The sequence below is a fragment of the Cupressus sempervirens genome, chromosome 7 (genome assembly GCF_028749045.1).
Source record: "Cupressus sempervirens isolate cs-2001-9-10 chromosome 7, ASM2874904v1, whole genome shotgun sequence".
NCBI lineage: Eukaryota > Viridiplantae > Streptophyta > Pinopsida > Cupressales > Cupressaceae > Cupressus > Cupressus sempervirens.
This window is the reverse complement of record NC_143124.1, coordinates 549,661,005-549,681,315: the sequence shown is the minus strand read 5'-3', so window position 1 is coordinate 549,681,315 and position 20,311 is coordinate 549,661,005. Positions and strand designations below refer to the sequence as shown.

General features: G+C 35.8%; 1 protein-coding gene across 2 annotated transcripts in view; it reads left to right on the top strand.

Moving 5' to 3' along the window:
• Nucleotides 1-20,311, top strand: part of TOP3A (topoisomerase 3alpha) — a 346,811-nt gene that overhangs the window by 142,963 nt on the left and 183,537 nt on the right. Inside the window, exon 11 of one of the 2 annotated variants that reach the window (XM_089791990.1) lies at nt 9,750-9,824. The exons of the other annotated variant lie outside the window; for it this stretch is intronic. Within the exon in view, the coding sequence (XP_089648116.1) occupies nt 9,750-9,824 (75 nt within the window). The remainder of the gene's footprint in view (nt 1-9,749; nt 9,825-20,311) is intronic. 2 annotated transcript variants of the gene reach the window in all.

Here is a 20,311-nt window from a genome sequence, read left to right as displayed (position 1 = left end):
ACTAGACTGTCCATGCAGAACCATGTAGATGTATTTTCAGATAATGCATAAACATGAAGATAAAATGAAGGGAACCTGAGATTGATAGGCAGCTTTAAAACTGATGCACTGTAGCGGTAACACTATTCACGATTCCTGTAGTGATGACACTGTAGCAGATGGGTATAAACTTCCTAATATGCCTCCGAATTAGCTGCTTAACTCCTTCCAAAGTGCAGATAAAATGAGGGCATCGAAGGACCCTTAAATTTGAAGTGCATCTTCTTCATGAATTACTGCAAAAACTCAATAAGCTTCAATGAGATAACTGAAATATCACCTCCGGCAAATGCAACAATATCAGCTAATAGTTTCATAGCCTCAAAGTTGCCAATCAAAGAGAACTATCGTTCTCAATGACTGAAATGTCCTATAGAAACCCTTGGCTCTACAAGTGCACAAGCAAATGTAAATATCAAATCTGGATGCCCTACAATGAGGCTGTCTCTTCTATTTATTCTATTCCTTCACCCCTTTTAGAAGAACAAAAATATTGTTTTATTGCAGTTTTCTAGAAGCTTCCTCCTTTCCAACAATAATTAGTTGTGCTTTTAGAAGATTCCCTTTTCCATATAATATAATCTTATTTTAGTGACTTATGATTTAATATTTATTTTAGTCACTTTTTAATTAAATTAATTAAATATAAAGTCACCTTTTAATTTTTGAATTATTTAATGAATTTATAAGAAATTAATTTAATTATTTCACCTTATTTCTCCACTTAGCCTTCAAAGAATAAAAGGCTAAGAACTCCATTGAGAGGCTAAAAAGATGGGGACATTACATCTGGTATTTATTAAGGAGTCTATTACTTCTCCCTTGCTAAGAGGGAGTGTTGATGTATAGCATCAGTCGAAGTAATATTCAACACTTGAATTCATGTTTTCTATAAATTCTGTTTTACTGGTATACATATATAATCATATATGTATATGTGTGTATATATATATACACACATATACATATATGATTATATATGTATACACATTTAAATTGTTATAGAATGAATTCATCATTATCGGGCTTAAGTCTTGAAGAGACTATTCTTTCGGGGCTTTATACTCTTTTGCTTTGCCGCTGATGAAACAAGTTACTAATGATTACATTTGTTAATGTCAACAGTTGCATTTGTTAAATGAGAACTAACCATTGCATTTGTTAATATTGAAATTGATGATAGTCATGCCCATGTAGAGGCATGACCCTACATGGCCTTTGGCCACGTAGATTCATGTCTCTACGGGGACATGACTCTTCGTCTGTATATATACATATGTGTGTGTGTGTGTGTGTGCGTGCTGGGCAATCGTTGAAAACATATCAATATACGACATACAAGTCCCAACGATTGCTCCCTTTCTTTGTAGGTTAATATAGTCAATACCACCGATACTCCATTGGTGCACAAGTCTGAAGATTGCAATACTTCGATTACTATTCAAAGAAGAAAATCTGCATCATTCACTCAACAATCTGAGATAACAAGTAAGGCTATTTGTATTTGCTCAAATTTGATATAATAGTTTTCTCTCTATCAGAGATCCTTACATTTACATGTAGGCTATATCTTGTTTGCTGATTAGATGGTAGGATCCTTATGTTAGCTTCTGATCAGTTTTGATATTGACTTGTTCATACACAGTCTGCTACCCATATATCATAATTGAGATTAGATTTTTATTTGTCTTTATTGTCCACTGTTGTAAGAAAATAGTGCTCTATCTGAAAAGAGCATAATATTCTTGAAATAATGGAATGAAATATATTGCTCTTCATATATTCATCACTTTATTCCGTGAAATATCCCAGTAGGATATTATATCCAAATTTTCTCACAAACAGTTTTTAGAATATAACAGATAAATTATGCAATATAACCCAGCAACATAATCCAACAAATGAACCAGAATGCTCAATATAAGTATTAGTTTTAACACTTCAAATTCAGTAATGTATTATAAACCAACAATACAATAACATGTATAAAGTCCAATCTTACATACAACAAAAACAGTCAAATTGGAAACATATAAAAAAATTTGTAAACCAAACGTGAACTCTGTCTTGAATCTACATCAGTGATGAACTGGGGCTACGCCCAATCCACTAGAGATGACTTGAAGGTTTGCGTCCTTAGGTCTGAAATGGAAAATGTAAGCTCTCCCAATGTTTCTCTCCCAATGTTTCTCCAAGAGAAACCCAAATTCTCCAAACAAACAATAATCCAAGCATAGCTGAAAATGAACTTCTCCTTTTAAGGACCCAACATGTAACTCTTGAGTTTCCTTCCTCTCCTTTCGTCCTTTTCCTTCCTTGTCACCTTATAACTCCCTTTATAATATTAAATTGACCCATTTATTAAGTTGCTTTAAACTTTCATAAGTCAAATTTAATATTTTATGAATTTGACTTTGGAATTGATGTCCCAAAAGGGGACATTACAAGTTCTCCCTCGAGATTGCTTGCCCTCAAGCAATCGTGAGTTCACAAACTAATACTAGGGCTCCATATCAATCTCAAAGAAGCTGCTCCACCACTCTCATACAAATAACCCGTCTCAAATTGTGAAGCTGCTCACCAATTCTCGACAACAATGCACCCGTCAAGCTAATATTAGGATCCTGAATAACTCCATGTGCATAATCTATTGAATCCACTTGCCATGTGCATGTGACTAATCCTCCTGGGTCACACAAACAAAAAGGCCATCCACCTTCCCAATTGTCTCGAATATCCTGTCGCTTCATACTAGAAAATAGTAGAATGCTCAAGATATCCAACTGCCACAACCTTGCTCCTCTAACATGTCTGCTGAAACAATAATTGTGCTCAAGAAGCAAGCTAAATTGGGCTTCCTACTTCGTGAGAGGAAGTGTAACAAACCATGTGCTATCATCATGCTCAATATTTGTGGCAGTAGAGTGTAACCATAGGCATTAGATAAATGAGAAGAATCAATCAACAAATTCCCAACAGTACTCTCCTTTCTTCATATAGGCTTCTTTTTCATACTATTAGCCAGGTTACTATCCAAGGCTGATTTTTAATCAGCATATGCCGCTCTATCAAATGTAATAAATCAGTCACCTCCAGGCTGCAATCAGTATCAGTTTGTGACTCTTGATCAATATCAAAAGATGTTTCATCATCAAACTCAAATGGTGGATTCTCCAATATCCAATCAGCATCCATCTCAAAGAGTAAATTACAATGCTTCATCCAATCAACATTCCACTGGCTGAAAGTACTATCATCTTAAGAATAAATATCTTCATGCCTACCCTCCATCGTTGCTGCACAAAAAATTGATCCAGAAGATGTTTCATCAATCCTACAGTCATAATCCAATGAATATGAAGTCATAATGCGTGGAGACTCCATCAAATTCCCATGTGGCTGATCGATAAATTGTATCTTTTTCAGCCTTCTGGTCCTTCATAATACCATTAGCTTGATCTCTGTTAAGCTGCCCACATGACTCAGTCTTGTCTTCCTTTTCATCCCCATATAGTCTGAAACAAATCTTCTTCCCTTTCTTCCCCAACCTTGCTCCTTGTTAAGAATGATTTCAATTTTTGCTCACGTTTTTTGATGACATTCGTACATACTATAAGCATCCGAAGAAGTAATATGTATTTGTTTCATATCAGCCAATATGGTAGATAAGAAATTGTGTGAATCACCATCATTCTCTTCAATGATCAAATACATAATGGACTGCATAAAGTATAAGACATCTCTATTGTGGCCTCTTTTAATAGCAATCAAGAATTGATGAAACATAGCATGAATTAAATCTTCACAACATAGATCCAACATAATCATACAAGCACAAAGTTTTGCTACTGTTTCTAAAATACTGTCCGTCTTACCAAAGGATGGATTGTGGATATCACTCAAAATTTGAAAGCTTTCTACAATCAACTAGAATACTTCTTTCATCATGTCCTTGCTATATGGATCATGTGGTGCTGTTATCCTCACAACATGAACAATGCATCGAGTGACTGCAAGTCTCATCTCTCTATCGCGATGCCTCAACAATGCTGGCTTAGCCAAAGGGATCACAACAAGAAGGATGTTCACTTGTTTACTCTTAGAACCTAGTTGTTCTATTATAGATAAGCAACTCTCAATTGTATCCAAATCACAGAGTAGTCTATGCTTTGATTGTGACAAATCTGCGAGTTTTCTTTCTATATTGAAGAGCTTTTCTTCAAGGACTTGTTCCTTGCCCTTGACATTGAATTTTGGCAACCACCTGAACATGTTGGTTTACTGTCTTGAAATACTGCTTGCCAATGATACCCCACTTTTGACTGTAATTTTACACTTCCTTTCACTAATCCAGTTATATATACATTATTGCGGTATATATGAACCTCTACGATAAATTAACTACTATAGCAAGGTATCCCAAATCTGTTTCAATTTCTAACAACCACATCCAGCTCCACTCTTTATTAGTATTTGCGATTAGAGTCAGATTGGATAGGGATCAGTTTGGTTCAAATGAAAATCTGATTCAAAATTGAATTTGCAGACTTCAATCTTGAAGACAAATCGTACAAGTTTCCAGTCACCTTAGATTTACGACAAAGTAGAATTCAGTATCACCAAATAGGAAGACAACAATGTGATTTTGTCCCTTAATATTTTCTTCTTACCAACTTTGAAGAGTATCAATATATTTGTGTAACTATTCTTTGTGATGTTCTCAACTTTGTGCCTCTTTGTTTTGGGTTTTTTGCAAGAATTTTATTGGAGGAATAATTGATATAAAAATTGCGGCGTGTAGTAACAACAGTGAGTGAATAACTACTGTGCTTCTTCCCAATAAAAAAATTGATAAATATTTCACAGTTTCATAATTAAGTGGCCCATAATTTTCTTTCATCAACTAGGAGATCTTGTCAAACATTTCGCAGGCCTTTGTGGTTCTTGGTCTTATATATAATCAGTTTGAAGTAATCTTTGCCTCTAATGACTGATATAAATCTTAACTGAGAGCAATATTGGTGTATTGGAGCTTGTGTACAGAAGGTTGCATCTCTTGTACTGACTTTATATTATACTCTGGAATATTTCATAGTATATTGGTGGAATTGTCCGTATGTCTTTTTTTGAAGATATACATTCCGCAATTCCGCAACTATGGATGCCTCTACTGATCAGCCTCTGTCTCTGTTCAGAAAATCTCAGATGCAAATTTAACCTCTTTCTATTGAACACACCCTCCTTATATCTATCTGGTTGTGACTTCCGTGTGACACGCAACAATTGTTTTGCCACAAACACGATATCAATCCGCAGGTTAGAGAATTCCGTATAGACCAAATTGACCTCATGTGCCAATGATCACTGCTTGGTTTCTGTATACTCAACTCACGACAATCACCAGATGAAATCAAGGGACTCGGCAAAAGAGAGTACTGAGAAACCAATAAGAACAATTGAATTTATAAATATTTGTTCCTGACTACAGTCTTTACTGATGTTTGGTATTTCCTTTTGATTGATATTTCCTGAAAAATGATTAAACACCTTTATTATTCCCATCTGCCAGCATACAACAAATCATATCAACAATTCCCCCAAGCTTGTGACTGCACTCATACTTTACCTGTCGGAAAATTGTTTCAAGCATTACCGATACTCTGCAAAAATAAGACTATCCTGCCGCTACCTTAATCATTCTGCATGGCAGTTTCAAGGTTTCTGCTCAGGGAAATGAAACGGTATTTAGTGAACTTCATTCGACCCATTGTCTTACCCATTCTCCTGCAGAATATTATTATCTGATATAGAATGTGTCATCCATAGTGCAATCATGTTCACTTGTCCAGAACTCTGTCCAAAATTGACAGTTTCCCCAAGACCGTTACTATCCAAGCTCTATAGTTATCTTTGTCTTTAGTGACAACTCAAGATTCTAATGACTCCTCCCAGTAATTCTCCTTGGCATTAACTTTCTGACTATATCAAAAATATTAATGTCATCAGGTGAATATTACTTCATTCCCGATTGACTTGTTGAAGTATTCTCCCATACAATAGTTCCAAATACTATCACCCACGATATCTTCAACCCCAGCATATGATATAACAACCAGCCATGATTTTCTTCTCGATGCTTGTGAGTGCACTTTCCTGATTATTGGTAAGGATTTGTAGCTTGTTCATTGTCTCCTCAATATGTGCATCCCTGACTTTATGAGATATGCCACTTATGTGCTGCAGGCTGTGTATTACCAAATGCCAATATGAACTCCTTCACATTTTGGTTCAACATCCCCTGCATTTGTTAGTGAGACAAAATTACTCAAGAGTCGCACAAAGAGCTGAGCTCTAACGATAGTAGCACCAAAGACCCTTCAGAAGCATTGTTTTCTTTGTGCTCCGCAGTTCATGCACTTCATCTTCTTGGTGTGTCATTTTCAATACTACTCCTGGATTCAGAATGCTATAGCGTTTACAAAACTTCAAGTGGACGATACCAAAAACTGTGGAAGCCTTGAATTCTTGGTTCTTTGGACAAGGCTTCTGCCAATGAAATGCTTGACTTGATTTAAAAAATCCCCAACTATAGTTTCTGCACAAAATAAACTTCCATGCTTTATCAAGTGCTCAAATTTGCCATATACCATTTCACATTAATAAGAGAGGGGTCCGCAAAAAGATTTTGCAAATTTCTTAAGTCTTGGAAATATTAAACTACCTCTCAAAAGTTTCACTTGGTATTCAAACTGGTTATTATATTATCATTTGCCAAATGATAACCAAAGCCCTCTAAAACTAATAGTTCTGACATATAATTTAAATTATTCAAGCTTCATGGACTTTGGATTAAGAAATGTTTCCCATCACCAAATAATATAATCGGTGCCAATAGTACTAATCCGTTCAAACTATGATAATGAATATTGAGTGCTTAATTTATAATATCAGAATTGTTGCTCAACAAAGCGCTAAACTTGTAGAATGTTTAAACATTAAATCTACTGGCATCAATACATTTACTAATATGTTTCTTCCCATGGTGGTTATATTTAATCAAATCTTATTAATGGAATGTGTTGACCATGTTAATAGATCCTTTCCATAGGTTTGCCTCTGATAAAAACTTCACAGGATGGCAAGATCGAAGCTCTGATACCACTGAAATATGCCAGTAGGATATTATCTCCAAATTTTCTCACAAACAATTTTCATAATATAAGAGATAAATTATGCAATATATCCCAGCAACATAAACCAGCAAATGAACCCAATATGCTCAATAAAAGACTTAGTCTTAACACTTCAGATTTGCTATTGTATTATAAACCAACATTACAAACAGCATAAAGTCCAATTTTACAAACAGCAAAAACAATCAGATTGGAAACATATAAAAAGAACCTGTAAACCCATTGTAAACTCTGTCTTGAATTCACTGTAGTGATGAACTGGGGCTACGTCCAATCCACTAGAGATGGCTTGAAGGTTTGTGTCCTCAAGTCTGAAATGGAAGATGTAAACTCTCCCATTGTTTCTCCAAGGGAAACCAAATTCTTCAAACAAACAATAATCCAAGCATAACTGAAAATGAACTCCTCCTTTTAGGGACCCAACATGTAACTCTTGAGCTTCCTTCTTCTCCTTTTGTCCTCTTCCTTACTTGTCACTTTTTAACTCCCTTTATAATATCAAATTGATCCATTTATTAATTTTCTTTAAACTCTTACAAGTCAAATTTAATATTTTATGAATTTAACTTTGGAATTCCTAATGTCTCCAAAAGGGAACATCACATTCTATTAAACTTTTTTGCTAGAACTCGATGTGCCTAATATTTGTTAAACTTTTTTGCTAGAACTAGATGTGCCTAATATCTCTCACTATTGGTGCATGAGCAAAAAAAATGTCAAATACCTGAGAAAATCTTACAGAACAAACCAGCTGGGATTCTTATAAAACTATAGAAATTAAGATCTAGCTTTCATAATATTTTATTAATATCAAGAATCATAATGTAAGGCCACATGTTTTCATAGCATGACAAACTTATCAAACCTTGGAGGTGTCTTCTAGTGATTTGCTTCTTCACATGCAGTTGGATAAAAACAATGTCCACCTTGTAACAAGATGATTGTGTCGTGGTGTATTTATTTGTCCAATGGTGGTCTAAGAATTGATGTTCATAAACAATTATCATTGCTTTGAAAAATATAAAATTGCTGTGGGAAATCTTGGAGCCTATTGTGGGAGATGATAAGACAGATTATCACATGCATTGCTAGAGCAATTTTATGCAATATTCTATCTCTTTAAGTATAGATTATTCAAACATTCCCATAACTATTTGAATTATAAGTAATTTTTTATTGGATTAAGATAACAACAGGTTTTAAATGGGGATCCGAAACCCCTTACAAAAGATTACATAGGATATTTAATAAAGCCTTAACATTTTGAAACACTACTGCCAAAAACCAGAAAACCAGCAGACAACCCAGCAACTAGAGAACAACAAAAACTAGAGCTAGCAAGCAACAGAGAGGAACAGAAAATAACAGATGGACCCATGAGACACAAAGACAAAAGTAGAGCTAGACAAGATCTTCTGCTGCGTGATTCCCAGTGATGGTCACCTCCTCCACAATGTCTTTGAGGTGCAGGATGGCCTTGGAAGAGACAAGAACTTCTTTCTCAGGCTTCCCTAAGTCCTTTTCCGGGGGCCTTCCTTAGCAGCAGTGGTAGTGTATTTCCCCTGAATACCCTGATCAACTATCAGCACGATCCCTTCCTTATCCATTTGACCAGTAATAGCCTTGATATTTTGAATGAAGTAATGATCTTACCCTCACTATCATGTAAAATATTCTTCAATCCTCCTCATACGACTTCATATTCACAGGGATTTGGGCTAATTTCTCATGCAAAATCTTCGTGGCTTTAATTTCCTCTTCCAAGTGAGATTCCAGGCTGCCAATCCTATTCCTGAGACCATGTATCTCATTGAATATTCATTGGTCCAAAGCAAGGGAGTCATCAGCTTTAGCTTTGGCCTTATGAAGTCAGTCCAGGTGGGAAAGTTACCCACAGGAGGCTCATGGTCAACCTTCTCATCCTCATTCATAGGGTTAGCCACAGTATTGTCCAGCATCTTATTAGGGTCAGAATGATCCTCAGTAGAATAAGTAGTAGGATAATCAACCAATTTCAAAGTAGGATTCTTACCTTGGCCAGAAATGCAGTGATTCTTCTTCTTGACCTCCGTCCCCTTACTAGTGTCCTTCTGTGCTTGATTAATATTCACATTTTTCTTATCCAGAGAAGGAGGGTGGCTTTTACCTTTAACTTTAGACCTCCTAGAGTCATTTATATCCTTGTTAGAAGAAGCACACTGAGGATTGTTAAAGTAATTATTTATTTGTTTTATTGATTTATTTGAATTTTTTTCCCTATTAATTTTTCAAAATTTGCAGTGACATGCTGAGGATGTACTTTTGCTTTTAATTGTTTCCTTATGCATAGGTTTTATGAATGCCTTAATGCATCGAACTTCATTTTAACCTATTGTTTTCTTTTTTGATTTGATTGAGAATATAGGCTTACAGGGAAATATATAACTACCACTTTAAATAATTAGTCATTTTATTTTGTTTAGCATGTTTATGTGGCATTAATGTTTCATTTTTACACTTTATTCTTGCTTATTGTAGAAAAACTACTTGGAGATTTATAAATATGAATCTTGGGGAGGCTCAGTTATTCCAACATTTACTCGTGGACAACAGGTCAATATTTAGCTGCTTGTTAGTATCTTAACTTGCATAGATATTTTTCTCTATAAATTGCTAATTATAGTCGTCGCACGATGCACTATGTCACACATTTGAATTCGCACCTTTTAGTGCAATACAAAATGAAGCAAATGTGTTCTAGAATTTCTCATTAAATTAGAAAGAAAAGCTTTCTATAAATTTTAAAAATAATTAAATCTAAACAATACATGCTATTTGCAATCTTTGTAATCTCTTTTTGGGGTGGTTCATGAACATCTTGAAAAACATTAAATAGGTATTACCTGATTTTTCAAGGGGAAAATGTTGACACTGTAAGATGCCCCCTTATTCCGTTCAATATTTCTTATCTTGGATTCGTGGGAGTTTTGCCAAACTGTTGGTTTGCAATTTGATCTGTTGCCAATGTTGTGATATTACTATCAGGATTTAACTGTGTGATTTTTGAGTCAAACTCATTGACCCATGTTTCACGAGTAGTGATTCAACATGAATCCATCTCTCATGAGAATAAATGGAACACTTAGCACTCATTGGATCTAGGTGATGCTCACAGGGGTGAAGCACCGGGACTTCCCCCCTATGAGCATCACCTAGATCCAATGAGTGCTAAGTGTTCCATTTATTCTCATGAGAGATGGATTCATGTTGAATCACTACTTGTGAAACATGGGTCAATGAGTTTGACTCAAAAATCACACAGTTAAATCCTGATATCAATATCACAATATGACTCGCTGTGGAAATTATCTCCTACTTATCAATTGATGTTGCCAATGTGCTGAGGAGATCTGTTTCTTGATAGTTTGCAAACTGTTTTCAGATTTCTCATACTAATGCAGTGAATACGTACACCTGATGCTAACAAAAGAGAGTAATGTAACAAACTATATTTGATTTCAGACTTCAAGAAAAACTCAATTCGATTCAGAATTATTTCTTTTAAAATCAGAATTAAATAACAATGCAGAAACGCAAAGTATGAGATTTACGGTCTTACATACACAGCTCAAGATATATATCTGTTCTCTGGAAATGGCACGATACTCTTAAATTTGCGGCAGACTGTTTTTTCTCAGTGTTGTTGGCAGTGATGTTTTCTCCAGACTAATGACACTCCCGAGCATTCTCTATACTCTCAGGTTGATTCCAGATGTGCATGGTGTCCTTTGGATGGTCTTCCTAACATGTACGCCCTTGCTAATACAGCTCCAAGAATAGTATGACACCTCTGAGTCAAGCTGCTGTCTAATGCTTACTCAAAATCAGATGTATTCACCCCAAATGTCCACATACATCTCTGTTTGGTACAGCTAACAAAAGTGAAAGGGCTAGACTTGGCAATTTACAGTAGTAAACTCTCTTCTAATCCTCCTTGAAATCAAACTTCCAGCTTATGGCTCATATTGAACCCTAGCCTGGTAACTTCAATCTTCAGCAATAAGAAATAACAATAAAGTTTTGGTTTGATACTCAGATTTAGATCTCAAGACTGTCTCTTCCAAAAACATCAAGATCTTTAGCATGGAGGGTCTTCATCCTCCAAGCCGTGCAAATAATCTCCATGATTTTTGCAATTTCATATAATATCCTAGAACACTGAAAGAAGGCATTTCCATCTCTTTTATAGCATTTCCATAGAGCTTTTTCACTCACCCTAAGCATGTGGGATAAACAAAATCACCTTTTTATCCTTCCCTATAATTTTTGGATTTTTTCATGGATACCAATTCGTGCCTCCTAGGCTTGGAGGTGGAGGTGGATACCACTGGATGTGGATTACCATGTGGATGTGTCCAGATGCTGATTGGAAGCCACCCCCAGCCAGCCGGATGTGCGCTTAAGCCACTGTCCGAATGCTGACCGGAAGCCATTTTGAGCCAGCTGGATGTGCATGGCAGGCAGCCTTCGCAGACTCAGACGACAGAAAAAGTCGTTTTGTTTTCTTTTTGGCCATTTAAAACACCTTATAAGCACATGGCGAATTTACAATTTTCCAACTGATTTATGCTTCTAAATCGTAAACAGCCCTAAAAAGGGCCATTTAGCCACTCTTCATTGCATTTTGTTTGCAGCTAGACCATTTTCTCATTTGCTCTTAATTTTGGCATTTTGAAGGCAAGGTGATTATTTTCAAAGAGGATTGTTCATAGGGCAAGAGATAGCTTTTACAAATGATTTTTAAGCATCTGAGATAAGCATTTGATCCCATTCTTGAGATCTTTAATGATTATTTTTGAGATTTGGATAAATGTTTTTAACTTTGTGACGAATTGTTTTAATTTTTTTTATTCTTTTGAAAAAAAAAAAAAAAACAGGTTTAGATATTGATTTTAGTAGTTTTGTATCATTTTTTTGCACTTGTATGCTTAATGTACATAGTTTTATTTCTAATATAAATTTATTTAATTTCTTATCTTAGGCATATCAAGAAATTCTATTGTATTGTGCAAGAATGGCCGCCATCGGTAGTCCAGCGGGAGAGCAAAGAGCTGATAGTTATTAAATTGATGTAGGATCTTCTTTATGTAGACATACCACAAGCTGGCACAAGTTTCTGAAGGTGGCTCATATATTTGGAAGTTTAATTATTGTCAAAGTAACAAAGGCAAACCATTCAATAGCTCATATGCTCGGGTCAAACTTCATTTATGGGCCCTGATTGTTAAAGAGTTTTCAATGTGCGAAGGCACAAATGGGAGGGGGCTGTCTAACGCACAAATAACTTCATTAGTAAAAGAACAAGAAGCTTTTGATAAACTGATGAAAAGATCAAAACAAAGTTATTATCAATCTCCATCCTTAAAGAAAACATTGCAATTGCCCACATAACCACTTAAAACACCTTATAAGTACATGGGGAATTACAATTTTCAAACTGATTTATGCTTCTAAACCGTAAACAGCCCTAAAAAAGGCCATTTTGGCACTCTTCATCACATTTTGTTTGCAGCCAGACCTTTTTCTCATTTGCTCTCAATTTTGGCATTTTGAAGGCAAGGTGAAGAGGATTGTTCATAGGGCAAAAGATAGCTTTCACCAACGATTTTTAAGCATCTAAAATAAGCATTTGATCCCATTCTTGAGATCTTAAATGATTATTTTTGAGATTTGGATAAAAATTTTCGACTTCGTGACGAATGTTGTTAAGTGTTTTTCAATTTTTTGAAAAAAAAAGAAGAAGTTTAGATATTGATTTTAGTAGTTGTGTATCATTTTTTTGCACTTGTATGCTTAATGTACATAGCTTTTTTTCTGATATAAATTTATTAAATTTTTTATCATAGGCATATCGAGAATTTATATTGTATTGTGCAAGAATGGCCGCCATCGGTAGTCAAAGTTCAATGGGGAGGAAAGAGCCGATAGTTATTAAATTGATGCAGGATCTTCTTTATGGAGACATACCACAAGCTGTCATTGGTTTTTGAAGGTGGCTCATATATTTGGAAGTTTAATTATTGTCAAAGTAACAAAGGTAAACCATTCAATAGCTCATATTCTCGGGTCAAACTTCATTTATGGGCCCTAATTGTTAAAGAATTTTCAACGTGTGAAGGCACAGATGGGATGGGGCTGTCTAATGCACAAATAGCTTCATTTGTAAAAGAACAAGAAGCTGCTGATAAACTGATAAAAAGATCAAAACAAAGTTATTATCAATCTCCACCCTTAAAGAAAACATTGCAATTGCCCACATAACCAATTGTATCTTCCAAATGCCCATTCTTGCAAGTTCCTATACTGGGAGTGTAAGAGGAAGAGGAAGAGGCTATTGCCTACAAAAGAGGTTCATTAGACATCGCATTTAAAATGGAGGCAAGATAGCTTGTTGATCAAGCCAATGCACGTTGCCTCTATGTCAATGGTCTTCCTTTCAATTTAGTGAGATCACCATATTGGAAGGGATTAGTGGCAACCATAAATAAAGCACCATATGATTACACAAGTCCTAAGAATGAAAAGGTACATAACACTTTATTGCAAAAAGAGAGGGGTTTTATAGAGAGAGCTATTCAACCAATTAGAAATTCATGGAAAACTTCAGGTATTTCTATTGTTTTGGACGAATCGAAAGATACGAGAAACTGACCATTGATAAATGTGATTGCAATGTCACCCAAAGTGACAATATTTTTGGAGATAGTTGATTTTGAAGGGGAAGTCAAAGATGCACAAGTCATTTCAAAAATTCTCATTGAGGCTATAGAGATGGTGGGTAGTGAGAATGTAGTTCAAGTGATTACAGATAATGCTTGCTTTGGTTAAGGGCTAGTATTACCATATTTTTTGGACACCATATACCAAACACTCCCTAAACTTGGCCATGCAACAAATTGGCACCCAAATAGATTGTGTGAAATAAATATACCAAGAGTGAGAGGAGATACAAATGTTTGTAACGAACTACCACAAGTCACAATCCATATTCAGATCATTTTCCAATTTGGAGTTGCAGAAGGTAAATTAGAATTAGTGAATCTCATTTATTTATTGAATTTGAATGTATGTTATGTCATGTTCAATTGTCAAATAGTATATAACTTTTCCTAATATTCATGATATATTGTTATAATTAACCTATTTAGGTAGTTGAAACCTGATTTGGATCTCATACTATTCTTATGAGATGACTTGTCAAGGTGCAAGGGACGTTTTGGCAACTAGTTATTTCTAGCTAGTGGGGTATGTGGAAGGCTTCGAATTCAAAGAGGGCACAAGAGGTCAAGGCATTGATCTTGGATGACAGTTGATGGGCAAGAATATATAGAGTGAAAGTAGAGAACATGATGGAGAAGAAGATACCTCACAAGTTGAGTGTAATGTCATTTTTGAAGGCCATTAATTTATGATGTGGTGTTAGCCCATTTTGCCTTGATCCCTTGGGCTAACCAAGACTTAATAGGGTTCGAAGAGATTTGGCCTAGGCAATTCCATTTTCAAGCCAATCAGAGTTGTTTCAACAGGGTTTCCAAATTCTTACCATTTATAGTGGCTCAATAGGGCTCATTATTCTTGGTATTTTAGTGTTGGATTGAGAGTGTCTCGCCGAGACCTTTCCAATGAGCTATCACACATGATTATCCAAGTCTATTCGATCCGTAATTTTATTGCCTAAAGATTAAATGCTTTATTAATAAAGTGACTTTTAAACTGAAGTACATATTATTATGTCAGTTTATTATTATAAGAACACTTTATTTACTTAACTGAAGAAGTGTAATTTAAAGGGAAACAAATAAATAAACAAAGGAATATGAAGAGTAAGGCAGAAGGGAAATGAAGAGTGAGAGGGTTGCCGAAATATTCATTTGAAGAAAACGTTGTGAGTATCGAATCTTGATCCAAGAGATTACCATTGGACATGGCTATCCTCCCTACAAAATTCACCGTTGACAAAATTTTGAAAAATCTAAAACACAGTGAATTTTTTTGAAATTTTCGGCATTTGATCTTCATGATCTGCATATTTTGTGATCGAAAACAACAAAAGTTTTGAGGAAAATTCACTGTGTTTTCGTGAATCTGAAAAAAAAAATGTTTGAATTTTTTTAATCTTTAGTACAGTTTGTCTGTAGATTAGCCAGCGCCATTTCCATTAGGGATTTGCAAATAGGATTGGAATCGTTTAATGTTTTCAGTAATAATCATTTGATGTGGCATAATCTTCTATAAGTTTATGAGGTTTCTTGAAACATTAATGACAGTAAGTCTCTGCCGTTTCTGATGACAATGTTCGGATTATCACTTTTTTTTCTCCGAGAAATTTGGCAAGAGCAATTCCAGAGAATGCATTGTGTTTTCATGTCATATATTTTTCGTTGAGCCAAAACAACAGTTTACTTCTATTTACTTTTGAATTTGTATTCAATTGTAGTTCGTGAGATGTGTTTCATTTTTATCTATGGTGACTATTGAGGAGAAATACGAGTTTTGCCAAGTCTGCTCATTCAAACATTAGATTGTTAGTGGAAGAGAACGGTAACCATCTCCTCCAGCTACTATGATTTTGGTCAAGTATCTATTGCAAATTCCTAGATTGATTATTTTTATCAATATAGAGAGTCTCCTTTCATTATGTGGATCTTCATTAATCAGTTGTTCGTGGCTTGATTCTGAGTTCATTTCCTTAGAAAACTCTATCCATTCTTATGTGGACTCTCTATATTGCCATAAACATCAGAGTTAGAGTTTGAAGCTTGAAATTTATTGGTTGTGAAGAGTGATATTGGAAATAATATTTCATAAGACCTCTTACTGGCTGTGCATGAGGAAATTTCAAGGAATCACCATTTCCACTAGTTCGTTGGTATCCATCCATCTATACTGTGCAATCTGTCTTATCTCTCAGCTGAATACATCCTTGAACAGATTGGTGGCTTAAATGGTAGTACCAAGCACTGGATGTGAGGACTGAACAGCAACAACAATCAGTGACCACAAAGTGTTGCAGTGCCAGGACTTCTATGGTTGAGGAGATCTGCATTGGTATTTGGTTTTCTAATCCTTCCTGATGTTTGGAAACTACATGGTGCAATTCCTTTCTTTTATCCCTTGCAGTTATCTGTTTTTGACAACATTAATCTTCTTAGAATAAGCCTGAGTTCTATTGTTGCAAACTTCCCTGAAGATTTGTTTTGTTTACCTTAGTCATACAGTGAATGAATAAGTCCAAGTTAAATGTTTTGTAACTCTCCATGCATAAAGCTTGAATATAATTGTTACTGGTAGAAATTTCCAATATGTAAAATAAAATAACTCTGTACAAGGAGGGCATTGACTGTATTAGTCATTTCCTCAAACTAGATCATAGTTGGCTTGAACTAGCAAAACAACAAGCCTTTCTTACACCCCTAACATTAGCAAATAACTAATTGTTTGACAATGTCTGAGAGAGATATTGATTACTAAGGGTGAGATAATTTAGTGGCAGCAAGGGCAGCCTCTTTTTGTGGTGCCATCTATTGGAAGGATACATGGTTTGGAAAAAGCCTTGTAGGATTTTGTTAAGGTACAACAACAGTTACCCTAGGCTTCACATCCTGATAAGTGGGCAGAAACAATTGGCATGTATGATAAGTATAAAATATGTCCTCCTCAGGCTTGAAGAGATTTAACCTTCTGTAGTTTCATGGTCTTTCATCCAAAGCTACAACACAAGTGACACTTTACCTTATTTAACTTTACATACCTTGGAGTCTTCACAATAAATTTTTTAGTAGACTTTTGTGTATCCACCTCAATGTCATTCAAAACTTCTTCAACTTGTTTAACACATCTATTCTGATTGTTCATAGCTACAATATGATCTTCTTCTTTATCATCTAATTTATAACTGCAAGACTTTTCATGTATTGGATAGCTTTCATCAAACTTAAAGGTTAGCACTTTCAAAAAAAAATCATCAACATATTTTTATAACATTTATATGCCTTTCTCTTGGTAGAACATCCAAGAACGTTTCCTTTATCACTTCTAGGATCAAACTCTCATAAATCTTCATTTCTGTTTACATAAAATTTGCTTCCAAAGATTCTGAAATACTTCACAACAGGGATATGACCATATCGTATTTTATAAAGGGCTTTGCCAGTTCCATGCATAATCTAACTTGGTTCAATGTGTAAACTGTAGTACTAACTACTTCTCTCTAGTACATCTGCAGTACTTTCCCTTAAATTATTATAGTCCTTGCTATATCCAAAGTTGTTCTTTTTTATTGCTCCACAATTCCATTCTACTGTAGAGTCTAGGAGCTGGCATCTATCTTTTCATTCCATGCTCCTCACAATAAGCAGTAAATTCTCCAAAAGTAATTTCTCTACCTCTGTCTGCCTCAAATATTTCAACTTTAAACCTGTTTTAGTCCTAACCATAGCTCTAAAGATCTTGAATTTATCAACTGCCTGAGACTTCTCTTTCAAAATTGTAACCCACATCATATTAGGATAATCATCAATGAAAAGAATAAAATGCTTGTCTCAATAATAGCTCTTCGTTTTAGTAGGACCGCATAAGCTCATCTGCACCAAATCTATCAATACACTTGAAGAATAGGTCTTTCTTTTAAAAGTAGATCTCATCATCTTTCCCATTAGAAACTCATTACATATCATATTAGTAGGATTTAACAATCTAGGGTATCTTACAACATTTGTAGTACTTATTTTCGCAATGTTATCGAGATTTAAATGACAACCTTTTATCTATAACCAACTATCATCATTCTTAGAAATTAGGAATCTCTTTTTTGCACTATTTGAAAATCATCCAAAGCTACAACACAAGTCACACAAGGTGGATTTCACTTTACAATTGAATGCAATCACACTTTTCTCATTCTACACTTATATGCTATGTTACCAAGTTTGCACCCTGGACCCTCGAATAGGTAATAATGATGAGTTGGAGCAGTTCTTTAGACACATTCCCTTCTTGATGATGGTTGCTAACTACACTAGGTGCTGATTTTTATTTCCTTTATGGGCAATGTGGCTCTCACGGCCTCCTCTTCGGAAGGCTTACAAAGACTCCTTGATAGCCTTGCTTCTTTCAACAGTCTACGATAGTTGACAATGAACCTCAACAAGACCAAGGTGATGGTCTTCAATTGCATTAAGACCTCTCACCTTTGCTTTTTGTTCCAAGGCGTTGAGATCGAGATCATTTCCTCTTAAACTTATCTAGGGGTTAGGTTTTTAGGCCGTTGCTTTAGTTTGAGACTAGCAGTCCAACCCTGTATCAAAAAGGGCTATGGCTCTCTTACCCTGTTTGAGAGACGATGATTTAGACATCACTTCCAAGACACTAGTCCAAGATGACTCTTTTAGATACTTTGATTAAAGTGAATGTGCTCTACAATTTTGTGGTTTCGAGGCCATCCATACTAGACTCAGACTAGGCTTTTGTGGAGCGTGTCCAGACTCTCCATCTTTGGCGTATTATCATATGTAGTCAACGTACTCCACACAATATTGTTCTTGTAGAGTTGAGGCCTATCCCTTAAAACTTGGTAGCATTTTCAATCTGGTTCTATTCCTTCATCGCTTGTAGAGCTTTAAGGACTCCTTGAAAGGGTGTTGCATCTATCCTTATCTGGCCTTTTGCTCCTTGGAGGCCATTATCCGCTTTGACCCCATTAGACGGGTGTGTTGTTTTTTCTCTTAGTTGCTCCTTGGAGGCCATTTTCCGCTTTGACCCCATTGGACGGGTGTGTTGTTTGTTCACTTAGTTGCTCCTTGGAGGCCATTATCCGCTCTGACCCTATTGGAAGGGTGTGTTGTTTGTTCGCTTTGGCGCCAACTTTGTTGGGGTCTATTAGGATTGACATTGATTGCCTCCCCCCTGTCTAGTACTTCTTGGATGCACTGTCTCATCTCTTGCCATCCTGACAAGAGCTAAAGATGCGTATTAGAGATGCCATCTATAGACAGTCTTTTTGTACTATGTGGATCTTTCCCCTCAAGGGGCTTTGTACTAAGATGACATTCTATATGGAGCATTTCCTCGACTTACATGATGGGATCATTGTGTCTTCCACGTACTTATCCCATGGTTGGTCTTATGCTCTCTGCATTTCTCTTGGTTCTTTCAAAGTTGTTTCTCATTAGCTTCGCATTAAGATTGATCACCATTTGGCTAGGGGGGATAGGATTCGTCATCTTTGTGACTTGGGGGTGGTTGAGCCTGAGACTCATTTCATTTCTTAGTGTCCCATTTACTACGAGATTAGAAGGAGATTTTATTGCTTATTTAGAAACTCAATCCCTCAAGGCCTCCACATATACAGAGCAGAGGTGCCTTTCGGTATACCTTCAGTAGATGCAAAGGCTTCAGGATTATACCCTGTAGTGGGTCCTCCCCCAAAGTTCACAATTTAACTAGCTCATCGCCTCATTTTTTACTGTGACTTTCCCCATGCGTTGTACAAGGTAGGCACTGAATTCCTAGACTGTGCCCTTGAGGGCTGTGAGACTGCACAAATATGCATCCACTTAGTAGTGGCTTTCTTCTACTAGAGTCGTCAGGAGCTCTACTTCTTGCTTTGGCTTCCTTTGGATTGTAATGTCCCTATTTTCTAGTAGGTCCCTCCAGTTGGCTAGGTCATTTCATTATCGCGGACCTCATAAGTTGACAGTGAGATCTCAGGGTCTCAATTGTGGACTTGTTATTTTTAGTAAGTTTATTTTGGGTCATTGCCATATTTGGAAATGTAGTTGGTGGCATTGGCAGTTCGCCATCATCTGCATTGGATGGAATTATCTAATTGATGGGTTCATATTCATTAATCAATTAACGAGGCTTCATTATTATAAAGATAGTTCATGTTATTTAGTGTTATAAAATGAAATTGTGAAGATGAAGCTTCTTAAGTGAAAAATGTGACGGAGAAGCTAAGTGTTAATTTGTGTTCTAAATATCAGCCCATTTGTTAGAGAAAGTTGTCCACTTGTCTATTTGCTTTCTATTGTCTGTTGTGA